Source organism: Coregonus clupeaformis, chromosome 29, assembly GCF_020615455.1.
Source record: "Coregonus clupeaformis isolate EN_2021a chromosome 29, ASM2061545v1, whole genome shotgun sequence".
Lineage (NCBI taxonomy): Eukaryota > Metazoa > Chordata > Actinopteri > Salmoniformes > Salmonidae > Coregonus > Coregonus clupeaformis.
This window is the reverse complement of record NC_059220.1, coordinates 45,487,597-45,500,667: the sequence shown is the minus strand read 5'-3', so window position 1 is coordinate 45,500,667 and position 13,071 is coordinate 45,487,597. Positions and strand designations below refer to the sequence as shown.

The following is a 13,071-nucleotide window of genomic DNA, read 5'->3' as shown; positions in this document are numbered from 1 at the left end:
TTACCCTCTGGCTCCCACTGTGTTGTGTGCGTGTTTGTTCTATGTTTGGTGTCATCGACTGGTGAGCGTGTTTGTCCTCCATGCGTGGAGATTATGTTCATTTATATTTACGAGTAAAGTACGTTGTCTACTAGCTCTGTGTCCTGCGCCTGACTCCGTCCTACCGCTACACACTGACGCCTGACAGCCTACAACGGCAATCGAAACAGGTACAGGGGAAACAATCCTCCCAAACCCTGACAAAATAAATGAGAGAGTATCTCAACCGAGCTACTCTCCTCCCACATAGAACAATCACTCACAAAGACAAGGGGCCAGAGGGTCCTCGTCCCCCAGCTGGACCAGCTGCTCACCCGCCTCTCGACCCTCGGGCGGGTGATCGAAAACCGCCCGAAAGAGGTGAGCAAACTCCCTGTAGTCCTCCAATGCGGCTCCTCCTTCACTCCACACCGCGCTGGCCCACTCCAGGGCTTTCCCACAGAGGCAGGAAATGAGGACGGATACCTTCTCCCGCTCCAATGGCGCCGGCCTGATGCTGGAGAAATACAGCTCCAGTTGGAGAAGGAATCTTTTACAGCGCGCTGCCGTCCCATCAAATGCCGGTGGAGGGATATCCCTCCAGGGGCTGGGGTATAGGTGGCTGGATCCAGTTGGCCAGCTGGTCTCGACAGATCGGGTCCTCTCCTCTCCAGGCGTTGGACGACCTGAAGAACCCGATCCATCACTTCCCCCAAGCTGGCCAGCGTCGTGGAATGTTCCTGGACCCTTGCCACGACTCCAGGCATGCGGTCTTCCCCTGCTGACTCCATATCGGACAGAGTCAGGCGCAGGAGTAAAATAACCGGATGCAGATTTATTCCTTCCAGACATACAATGCACCTACAACGGCAATCGAAACAGGTACAGGGGAAACAATCCTCCCTGACCAAACACAGTCTCAGAAAATACAATAAATGTAATGACACGGGAAAAATTTACCCTGACAAATTAAAAGAGAGAGTATCTCAACTGAGCTACTCTCCTCCCACATAGAACAATCACTCACAAAGACAAGGGGCCAGAGGAAACACTTATACACAGACTAATTAGGGGATGAGCACCAGGTGTGTGTGATTGACAAGACAAGACAAGTGGAATGATGAGAATGGGAGCGGCAGTAGCTAGTAAGCTGGTGACGACGAACGCCGAAACCTGCCCGAACAAGGAGGGGAGGCAGCCTCGGTGGAAGTCGTGACAACTATAAAGTATTGTTACTTAAGTACTTTACACCACTGCAAGTAGGGTAGGTCAACATATTGTTTCTACTTGCATAAACACATGCACGCATGAACACACACACAGAAATCAGAACCATGGACAGCCATATCATATTTAGCTTACGTTGATTGTTTTTGGTATCTCTGAGATGAGAGATTAGGTGATTTGATGATGTTGAAATGTTGAAGTTGAAATGGTGCTGGAATAGTGGAGGCAGCTCCTGTTTTCTTTGCGACTTGTGGCAACTCTCCGTGGTTCTAAATCAATAGTTGTTTAGTAGTCCAAAAATTTCAGAAACATTAACTTGCTTGACCATGCTGTAGGTCATGTAACTGTTTGTTACATGCTTTGTGGACTTCACTGGACAGAGGTTGCTCTCCGGTTTTGTGATGAAACAAAGGTGTGGTTGAATTTATTCTGCCACTGTGTCTTCTTATTGTCTCTTTCTTTAGTCCTATATACTGTATCACGGTCACAAGGCACATGAACTAACAGGTTATAGAGCTAAAAACACAATTATCACAACACATAGGCCTGCTGGCTCCCCTTCCTCTGCGGAAGCATAGCTCCCGCTCAGCCCAGTCAAAACTGTTCGCTGCTCTGGCACCCCAACGGTGGAACAAGCTCCCTCACGACGCCAGGACAACGACACCCCCCCACTGGCTATAGGGTGAACGCACCAATTTGTGAGTCGCTCTGGCTAAGAGCGTCTGCTAAATGACGTTAATGTGCCCTTGAGCAAGGCACTTAACCCTAATTGCTCCTGTAAGTCGCTCTGGATAAGAGCGTCTGCTAAATGACTAAAATGTAAATGTAATATGGCTTTTTTTCTGGCTTGACTTCCCCAGTGATTTTACCCATGCACCGCTACTGGTTATTACCATTGCTTGAAATGAGAGTATTACAACCATGCAAGACAGGTTCCTGGTTTAATACAGTTTCTCTGGTTTGATATCAAATGGTTAATAGACATATGTAAATCATCAACGAAGTGGAGAAAACGCTCATTTAAATTCCTCATGGCTCTCAATAGCTAGGTTTCCATCCAATTATTCACAGATTTTCATGTGAATGTTCTAAAATCCGCATAAAAACAATATGCGCATTTTCCCACCAGAGATGGGTTTCCATCAAATTGACTTGTTGCAGTTAAAAGACTGTCTGTGATGACTCAGTGCACATAAGAATACATTTTGCGGTTAGATTCCCATATACTGAATACAAAATACAAGTTAAATGTGTTTCCATGCATTTTCAACTCTACTGATGGTTTTCTCACAAAATGTTTTGCATTCTATAGCTAGTGTACCCACTCTGGAATTGGCACGAGCGCTGTCGACAACAGCTGTTGGTTAGAGTGCACATAAACCTACATGATGAGATTAAAGAGTGAGATTATTTGTATTTGTCAAACGGCAGCCAAGCATCGATGATCATGTCACCAGAATAAGACCCTCGACATTTATTGGAAAGGGGCATCAAGCTCAGCTCATCACCTTGCACTTTCACCTCCCTGTGAAGTTATTCATAATTGATTTAATCTGTAGCCTAATAAACTGCGTGCTTTCCTGACAAGTCGTAGTGGGAGGACCACACAACATGTCATTGCGTGACTCCAAATTTACTTTGATATGATGGTTATTATATCAATATTTGCAAATAAAAGCGTTTCCACCTACAATTCTCCCGAAATTCATTTTACAGACACAAAAAGATCCCACCTTGTCTAGTGTATTTTGTCGACATTTGGAGTGTTTCCATCAGGCCTGTTTTTTTTTGGTGCATTTTACACCCTTTTTCGTGATATCCAATCCAATCGCTGCAACTCCCCAAAGGGCTCGGGAGCGACGAAGGTCGAGTCATGCGCCAAACCGCGCTTCTTAACACCCGCCCGCTTAACCCGGAAGCCAGCACCGTTCAACTGACTACCGCAAGTCAGCCTGCAGGTGCCCGGCCCGCCACAAGGAGTCGCTAGAGTGCGATGAGCCAATTAAAGCCCCCCCAGGACAAACCGTCCCTTAACCTGGACGACGCTGGGCCAATTGTGCACCGCCCTATGGGACTCCTGGTCACGGCCGGTTGTGACACAGACTGGGATCGAACCCAGTCTGTAGTGCCTCCTCAAGCACTGCGATGCAGTACCTTAGACCGCTGCGCCCTCGGAAGCCCCGGTCTTGACATTGTTTATCCGACATGTACTTTACTCACATAAAAAGGTTTGAAGGAAACCTGCTTAGTGATCCAAAATATCATCATGGTCTAAGTGTGTTTGGAGTTTCTTCAATGTTGTGCTGTGTATGATGAGGCTGGATCCAAACTGCTGAGCTGTGCAGTGTCAGTGTGTGAACCAGCATTGAACATGGAAGGGTACTCAACATGTGGACCAGCTGCATTTCAAATCTAAACCACAGCTCCACTGACGGCGTCATATCCCATTTACCAGGATTAGAGTGAGACATTCATGCCAGTTACCTAAAAAGTAGCAATTTTCTGTCCCAGAACAGCAGTTGAAGAATAAAGTATAGAATAAGCTGATTGAGGAGTGAGGAGAAAAGTCTGCTTCATTTCCTCAATGTGAACATTGAGAGCTTGGAGGTTTGTGGGCTCAACCATCCATGATTATTTTCGTCTCTCATTGGTCAGGCTATAATACTGTATAATACTGCATAATTTAAACATTGTTAACAAGGTGATTCCAACTATTAAAGATGATTTAAGCTTTCTTATATGCTATATTAAAATACCAACAGAGCGCAGAGATAAAATCAAAGAATAAGAATGATCCTATAAGGTGTCGTGTAGCTGTGTGCTTCATGTAGGCCTACAATATATGCATGTAATCTTTTCAAGGTAATGAAAGGTATGAGTTTCACATTTCACGTAGGCTTTGATTCATGTCCAAGCACCCTTTCCATATTTATCACCATCAGGAGCTTATGAAATTACATTAATTAGGGTCATTTTCTAGCTGCTTGTAGTTGACTGAGGGGGCACAAAGTACATTAGGATGCTTGACTGGGTATTTGACTGAGAATTGTGCATTTGTTAAACACCTGAAATAGCATTTTCCTGCAATCAAGAGCCATAATCATTATGCTTAATTCTATGTAAAAAAAATAATAATAATAATATTTTCCCTCCTGACTGGTGGTTATTTTTTAAAAGAAACTAAATATGTTTCTCTGCATCTCTCCTAAAATCTGGGTAAATGATTGAAAGGAATATGAGTCTTATTCAGTACATTTAGTAATTGGATGCTTTTCTAAAGTCTACCGCATGCTTTTCTAAAGCTACCAACCTTGTCAGCAGACATGCCAGCTAAGATAGTTAGACAAGCTAGCTACTCTAACTAGATTGATAGGATGAAATGGCTTCTTGGTAGCTAGTTATGAGGTTGGGAGGTTGGGAACCTATCTGGGCTAGCTAAATCCAACTTCATAAAATTGCTAGGTGGCTAGTAGTATTACAGAGAAACAACAACAACAAATTAATAATTATTATAATTATAATTAATAAACAGGACAAATCTGAGGTGGCATGACGCCTCTGAATGAGAAAGAAAGCATGAAATGACACCAGGAGTCCATTTGTCACTATTTGGTTGAAAACTAAACACAGTTTGCCATAATATGAGTTTTTTAGGGTGTGTTATCTGGTTTCTTCTGGGTAGAAAATGGAAAGAAATAAGCCCATAATTGGAGTCTCACCAGCATCAAGCCCTGCTATTGATGCTGTGTAATAGATGTGCTATTCCCTTGCAAGATCAAAGCAATTGATTACTCATGCGGTTTATGTGACTTAACGGTGGTCCCAAACAAGTCACAAATATTTTGATGCCCTGCGAATCACTCCACAGAACATTATGTCTAGAACGTTGTTTTGTTGTAATGCCTTTCATTATGAAATACTATATTTTGTCATTATTTGTCATTGCCATTTGGAGATTACATGTACAGTATCATTTGTCCACATTATTAACCCTGTATTCCCTGTTTTCATGTCATGTCTAAATGATTTGCTAGTTTTACTCAAGGTCAACCATGGTTATTAGAGGCATAAGTTAATTTGGTGACAACAATCAGGAGCTTCGCAAGGCCATTGTGGGGTGATGATCGTCTAAGCCTCAGAGGACAAAGAAGGTGAATCGGTAAACTGCTAATAAAGCTGCATGCAAGATAATCATATTTTATGGCTTCATTTGACCCTCGTCCTCATTGATCATTCAACTGTAACCTCTATGCAAATGAATCGTTTTCTATTGAAGCGCTGAACCAGAACACTGAGCTATAGAACATAAATTGTAACGTATAGTTAGCTGTAGAGCATTAGCTGCCAATAACAATGTGGTGTATGTGTTGCTTTGAAAAATACATTTGCATGTGGAAGTATATCATACCATATCTTTATACCTTACATCTTACTAACTTGACAACAAGAATGTTGCTTCAGCCAACGCTTTCTAGCTCAACCATGTCCCTCAGGTTTCATTGTCCCTAGTCAGTATTATATATTGTGCCAAGCAATGTTATAATTTGGTTGAATTAATGTTCACTCTGAATATATTCCTAGGGTGTAAAATGCTGGTTTGAATCCCTCCCCAAACTTAACCAATCACCTTTCTTGCCTAAACTTAACTAATCACATTTGTTTCTGCCCTCGAGTCAGAGCTGCCCTTAAAAGGAATGAGGGAAACTCCTTTCTGTAGTGTTTCAGGCGATTGAGTTGAAACATGACTGGACTGCCCAAGAGAGCATGTGTTTGTCCTTCTGTCTTCAAAAACCTTGGCCTTAGGCCTCGTAAGTCATCCTTTTTATGTCACCTCCTTGGCAGTACATAGATGATACTGGTTTTACTGCCCAGAGACTCCTCAATTTGAACAGCTGTGACGTCATTGCCAACCCAGCAGAAACATTTATTTAACATTTCTGAAGGGCATGCTACATTTTGCATGGCACATCATTATAATGTTAGCCCACAGTTAGCCCAAACCAGCATTGTATTGGCAGACAACATGCCCATTTGGTCAACCTGAAATCATTACAACCCACATAATGTAGATCCATAATGAATTTCTCATTGACAGTGTGAACCCTATGGGAAAACATTTGCATTGAACCATAAGGGGAAATATTTGCAATCAGCGCTTATCATTCCAGGACACGTTCATCGGTCATGAATGATGAGTCTGGTGAAAATCCATGAGTGTTCTGCTGTGTTGCTCTGCTGTGTTTGGCTATTGGTGCATGAAGGATGAGGGACCAGGGGAGCACATCCTCTGACAGTGGTGCTGGTCAGTGCTGTAGCAGCTCAGGTGTTTGGTAGACGCGTGAGGTCAGAGGTCAAGGGGTCGCAAGGCGAGGCTGGTGATAGCGGTGTGTGTGTGTGTGCGTGTGTTCATGTATTCACACCTCAATCACAGCTGATCTCATGCTGCGTGTGATATAATAAAACTTGCAAAGAGGTGTGGGGTAGGTTGTGATGGAGAACTAATGTCAAGGAATCATATGCTTAGGGCTCTATTCAATCAGCGTTCCAGATTCTGTGATATTAATGTAAAGGTAGTTTCCGATTGAGCCGATATATGCAGCGTTTACCGTGAATGTAGTCTCTGCTAAAGTTGGAACGTTGCCTTTAAATTTCAATCACGCTGTAAAGCTGAACTTTCGCGATGTGGATCGAATAGAGCCCTTAGTCTTCAGAACAGGTCACTATATTTCCAAATGAGATTTCAACATCTTCCACCAGTCCTACACCGATTTTTCTATAAAGGATTGAAATCATACATGGAGTTAGTTGATTAATGCTGGTAGTTGCTTCTCTTTTCTTGAGGACATTTTGTTGTACCATTTCCATTATTTTAGCATCATGCTTTATTCATGCTTGTGGGCTCTGTGATGCCACAAGGGGGAGTGCAACCTACTTTGTCCCACACATTGACATAATAGTAACTGACATACAATATTATGGGCCCTCATCACCAATGACAGTGATCAACACATCACATGAAGGACTCTACACTGTAACAACACCATATGAAACTTCATATTTGTAGATTCCATAAAAAATTCATTTTACTCTAATGGAACAGTATTTCATTGCAGAAGCTTTTATTTTACAGCATTTCATAATGTTAAAAATAATGTCTACATATTCAAATGTATGGCAAGCCCTCGAACATATTGTAGAACACAATGTTTCACATATCATATATTTTGACAAAGGTTTGGTCATCGTCTGTATCTTGATAGGCTAACGTGTTATGTAATTCAAGGCAGTAAATGAATTTGAAGCAGATGCTAGCCGGAACATACAGAGACATGAATACACTTAAACGTATGAACATACAGTTCAAACACACCCACTCATACACTGTTAAATACGGCATGTTTGTTCAGTAAAAGTGAAGGTATTCATCAGCTGTTATGTCTATTGGATAAATATCACCCATAAAGAAACCAGTCTGGGTCTGTGTTTGACATTCAGGTTGTATGAATCCTGGCCTTCTCCCTTGAAACCCCAATAAAAGATGTCCACACCCAGTCAAGGAATTAACTTTGTGACTATCCCAGGGATTCAGCTTTTACAGGCACATTTAACATTTCTAGAGAAAATTGGTCACCTTGTAGCTCTAGACTTGTTCATGAGCCAGGAGGTTGAGAAATGTGTAATCGGTTGATCTATAACAGGCTAATAGTGAACCAATACAGTTTGATCATATCTTTATCCTGCACTGTAAAAAGCAATCTAGTTGTTTCAACCAATTATTATTATGTAACTGATTCCACAGCCTTTTTAAGTTTACTCAACTTTTCGATTAAAATAAATACCTGAACTTAACATTTTTATTTGGCCCAAACTTAGCATCAACTTGAGAAAACTTTGGCAAAAATTCAGTCAACTTAAAATGATGTGTTTGCTCAACTTGTCTCATATGTTCATTCAACTAGAAATTATAATTTGGGCATCTTCACAAAAAAAAGGCTGTGAAACTAGTTACACACACAGTGCTTTTGACATATGTTTTCAAAGTACATACAGTGCATTCGGAAAGGATTCAGACCCCCTTCTCTTTTTCCAAATTTTGTTACGTTACAGCCTTATTCTACAATTTATTCTTTTAATTTTTATCCCACAATACCCCATAATGACAAAGCGAAAACTGGTTTTTAGCCATTTTATCAAATGTATAAAAAATTAAAAACAGAAATACCACATAAGTATTCAGACCCTTTCTTCAGTACTTTGTTGAAGCACCTTCGGCAGCGATTAGAGCCTTGAGTCTTCTTGTGTATGACCCTCTAAGCTTGGCACACCTGTATTTGGGGAGTTTTTCCCATTCTTCTCTGCAGATCCTCTCAAGCTCTGTCAGGTTGGATGGGGAGCGTCGCTGCACAGCTATTTTCAGGTCTCTCCAGAGATGTTTCATCGGGTTCAAGTCCGGGCTCTGGCTGGGCCATTCAAGGACATTCAGAGACTTGTCCCGAAGCCACTCCTGTGTTGTCTTGGCTGTGTGCTTAGGGTCGTTGTCCTGTTGGAAGGTGAACCTTCTCCCCAGTCTGAGGTCCTGAGCGCTCTGGAGCAGGTTTCCATCAAGGATCTCTCTGTACTTTGCTCCGGTCATCTTTCCCTTGATCCTGACTAATCTCCCAGTCCCTGCCGCAGAAAAACATCCCCACAGCATGATGCTGCCACCACCATGCTTCACAGTAGGGATGGTGCCAGGACAAAGAGCTCAATCTTGGTTTCATCAGACCAGAGAATCTGTTTTCTCATGGTCTGAGAGTCCATTAGGTGCCTTTTGGCAAACTCAGAGTGGTCTGTCATGTGCCTTTTACTGAGGAGTGGCTTCCGTCTGGCCACTCTACCGTAAAGGCCTGATTGATGGAGTGCTGCAGCGATGGTTGTCCTTTTAAGAATGATGGAGGCCACTGTGTTCTTGGAGACCTGCAGACATGTTTTGGTACCTTTCCCAGATCTGTGCCTCGACACAATCCTTTCTCGGTGCTCTACGGACAATTCCTTCGACCTCATGGCTTGGTTTTTGCTTTGACATGTACTGTCAACCGTGGGATCTTATATAGAGAGGTGTGTGCCTTTCAAAATCATGTCCAATCAATTGAATTTACCACAGGCGGACTCCAATCAAGTTGTAGAAACATCTCAAGGATGATCAATGGAAACAGGATGCACCTGAGCTCAATTTCGAGTCTCATAGCAAAGGGTCTGAATACTTATGTAAATAAGGTATTTCTGTCTTTGCCATTATCTGGTATTGTGTGTAGGTTGATGAGGGGGAAAAGGCATTTAATCAATTTTAGAATAAGGCTGTAACATAACAAAAGTGAAGGGTTCTACAATTGCTGAAATAAGTAAATCAAATAAATGATAAGAGAATAGTCAGATTAACTGATAATTGACACAGACATGGTGGTGTAGCAGGGAGATCGGAATGCTTTGAACCAAAAGGTTGTGAGTTCAAATCCCAGGTGAGGACATTTTGCAGTTTAATAATGTACTGTATAAATGAACATGCAGATTGTAATCATTACATTTAAGTCATTTAGCAGATGCTCTTATCCAGAGCGACTTACAGTTAGTGAGTGCATAAATTTTTTTTTTCATACTGGCCCCCCGTGGGAATCGAACCCACAACCCTGGCGTTGCAAGTGCCATGCTCTACCAACTGAGCTACACGGGGCCAGTAATCATGTATGTCAACCTGTTTCAAATATGTATGTTCAAAATGTTTTATGTTAAAAGCAATGTGTGTGTCTGTAACCAGTTACACATACTTTTTTAGTTAAGATGCCCAAATAATAGTTGATTGAACATATGAGACAAACATCATTTTATGTTTACTGAATTTTTTGCGCAAGTTTTCTAAAGTTGGCGCTAAGTTTGGGCCAACTAAACATTTTAAGTTCAGTTTAACACTTTATCCGAAAAATTCAGTAAACTAAAATAGGCTGTGGAACCAGTTACTTAATAATAATTAGTTGAAACAACTATAATTTGTTTACAGTGTGTCCATCACTTATAAATATAATAAATAGAGTAAGATCCTTATCTCCATGTAACAGTTTCACAAACAAAAGGAAATGTTAATTCTGTACACACTAGTATGCAAAACAAAAACATAAAAAACACATCATCATGTTAGGAAATAATCGCGTCAAATAAATTAGATTAGTGATATGATCTGGCAAAAACTGGTTGAATCAACATTGTGTCCATGTTATTTCAACCCAAAAAATATATGTGATGACTGATTGGATTTACAAACAGTCATCAACGTAAGGGCATTTTGTATTTTTTACCCAACTTTTTACCTAAATCCAATGACATGGTGAAATGTTTTGTTGATTTCATGTTGAGTTCACGTTAGTTGACAACTCAACCAAATGTAAATCAAAACTAGACGATGAACTGACGTCTGTGCCAAGTGGATAATGTCATAGCCAGCCAATGTACAGAAGTAATGGTTTCAGTCGTGTCTGGTTTGGATATCCCTTAGGCCTACTAATGATGCAGATGATCTGAAATGCAATGGTCAGTCGCCCTGGGAATAACGCGCCATTATCCCCAAATAGGAGCCCTTGCAAAACACAAATAACAAATCTGAATTTTCCAACTGTCATTTTTTTGTTCAGTTGTATTTTTAATTGATTATAATCGGATTAAGTATATATTACATATTAAACCTAAATGTGAGTATTGCGCAACGTTTGCTACTGTGTACAAATGGAGGTCCCCAAAATACCATCATTACGCAAAGGTTTATCGTGCCCTGAATTGCATCATATGAATGCATTTACACATATAACACCAAACAAGGGTATCTTTACTGTATGCTGTATTGTATAGAACAATAATGCAAACAAAATAGGACATGGAAGACATATTTTCAGGATATGCAAAATCTGAAGCGCAAGAGTTTATGGAAAGCTTCTTTAAAGTCACCATTGGACATGGTATATATAATTGGATTGATTAACGAGTTGAGATAACCAAGCCAGGTGAAAAAGTCAAACAACTCGGGGTAAAAACAAGTTTCACAGGCGGCGACCACTAGGGTGTATATGAAAAAGGGCAACCAGCATATAATGTATGCGCCTAATATTATTCCTAATGTTTTGGTCGCTTTTCTCTCCCTAGCAGCTGAGATCCTTTTTTTCTCCAAAAGTGCGTCGGACAGGGTTACTTTCACGTGGTTCTTACTTGCCAAGGACCCTGTGTCACTGGAGTGGGTATCGTGTCTTTTACACTGCAAAGATGATGTCGATGCCACAGATCCAGGGGAGTTGGTGATCAGGTGCGCTGCAGTGAGTCTTTTCCCTACCTTTTTGGGTGACTGTTTCAAAATTATCTTACGTGCTTCTACGTATATCCTTCCATAAAGCACAATAAGCAGCAAAGTAGGGATGTAGAATGCTCCAAACGTGGAGTAAATAGTGTAGAAAATGTGGTCCGTGTTGACGTTACATTCAGTTAACTCCTCTGCCTTCACCTGGCGCCAGAAAAGCGGGGGAAGGGAGATGGAGATAGCGATGACCCAGGCGGTCACGATCATCCCCGCCGCGCGCGCTGGCGTGCGCTTTTTGGAGTACTCAATGGCATCTGTTATCGCCCAATATCGATCCAAAGCGATTACGCATAAGTGAAGGATAGAAGCAGTGCAACATGTTATATCTGAGGATAACCAAATGTCACATGTAACTTGTCCCAAAGTCCAGGTGTGACTCACCGTGTACAGGACGCATATTGGCATCACCAAAATTGACACCAAGAGGTCAGTGACAGCTAGAGACGCTATGAGAAAGTTTGCTGGAGTGTGCAGTTTCTTAGACTGATAAATCGTTGCAATGACAAATGCGTTGGATAAAGTAGTGGCAAGTGTGACAAGGAAGAGAATCACTGCCAAACTGGTTTGATAAGCTAAACTCTCTTCATTTTCATCCGGAGATTCTGTCACATTGGTATCGTTTGTGATATTCATCATTAGTCCATATAATGCAGGTGTTGGCTCGAGTTGACTTGAGCGCTCCATCCCCTTAGGCGTTTTTCTCTATCACTGATTGATTCATCATTTTGAAACAGTGTGGTCAGTCCAAAGAGAAGGGATATTCTTCTTATGTTGCCAAGTCTCCAACATCCCTTTTTTCTTAATACATTTCAAATCAATTTAGTAAAGTATTTTGGAACAGGAAAACATTTTTGTCCGTTTCTTCTTCATTTTCTTTCATTGCAGAAGCGACCCAATTATAATTGTTGATGTAAAAAAAAGAATTTTGAAGTAAATATCCATTATGTTCTCTGGAGAATGAATAGCAACATCTGTCCTCAACTGGTATAACAGTTTAGCTATCTAAACAAAACAAATAGTATGTATATAGAAAGTTTATCAAAATAAACATTGAGACTGATGAAAGAACAATGACTTGCAGCCATTTGTCAAATGTTGCAACTGCAAGCATTCCATTTGCGTTGTAATCCTTGCCTCCTGGAGTTGTCTTACAGGCTCCTTCTCTAGTTGAATGGTGAGGAGACCTCCACTCTCGGTTTTATACAGCTGCTGCTGCCTGCCTCTGACAGCAAACATTAACATGCAGCATGGATCACAGTGATTCTACTGGAGATGTGAGCACATCTCCACTGGGTCATAGTGCCCTCTCATTTCTACCTGTCACTATGAGTCATGTATTTATTTTATATCATTAATATCCCTGTTTACTAGACCTATATTGAACCTGAACATTACATAAACAATAGACTATTAGAGATAAAACAATTTCAACATAGAATAGACCCATCACT

General features: G+C 41.2%; 1 protein-coding gene across 1 annotated transcript; it reads right to left on the bottom strand.

The window, feature by feature from the left end:
* Positions 1-10,724: 10,724 nt before the first annotated feature.
* LOC121544415 (5-hydroxytryptamine receptor 1B) lies at positions 10,725-12,763 on the bottom strand. Its single transcript, XM_041854351.1, has one exon. It carries the CDS (start codon positions 12,302-12,304, stop codon positions 11,162-11,164), a length of 1,143 nt encoding a protein of 380 aa, XP_041710285.1. The 5' UTR covers positions 12,305-12,763; the 3' UTR covers positions 10,725-11,161.
* Between the last annotated feature and the right edge of the window lie 308 nt (positions 12,764-13,071).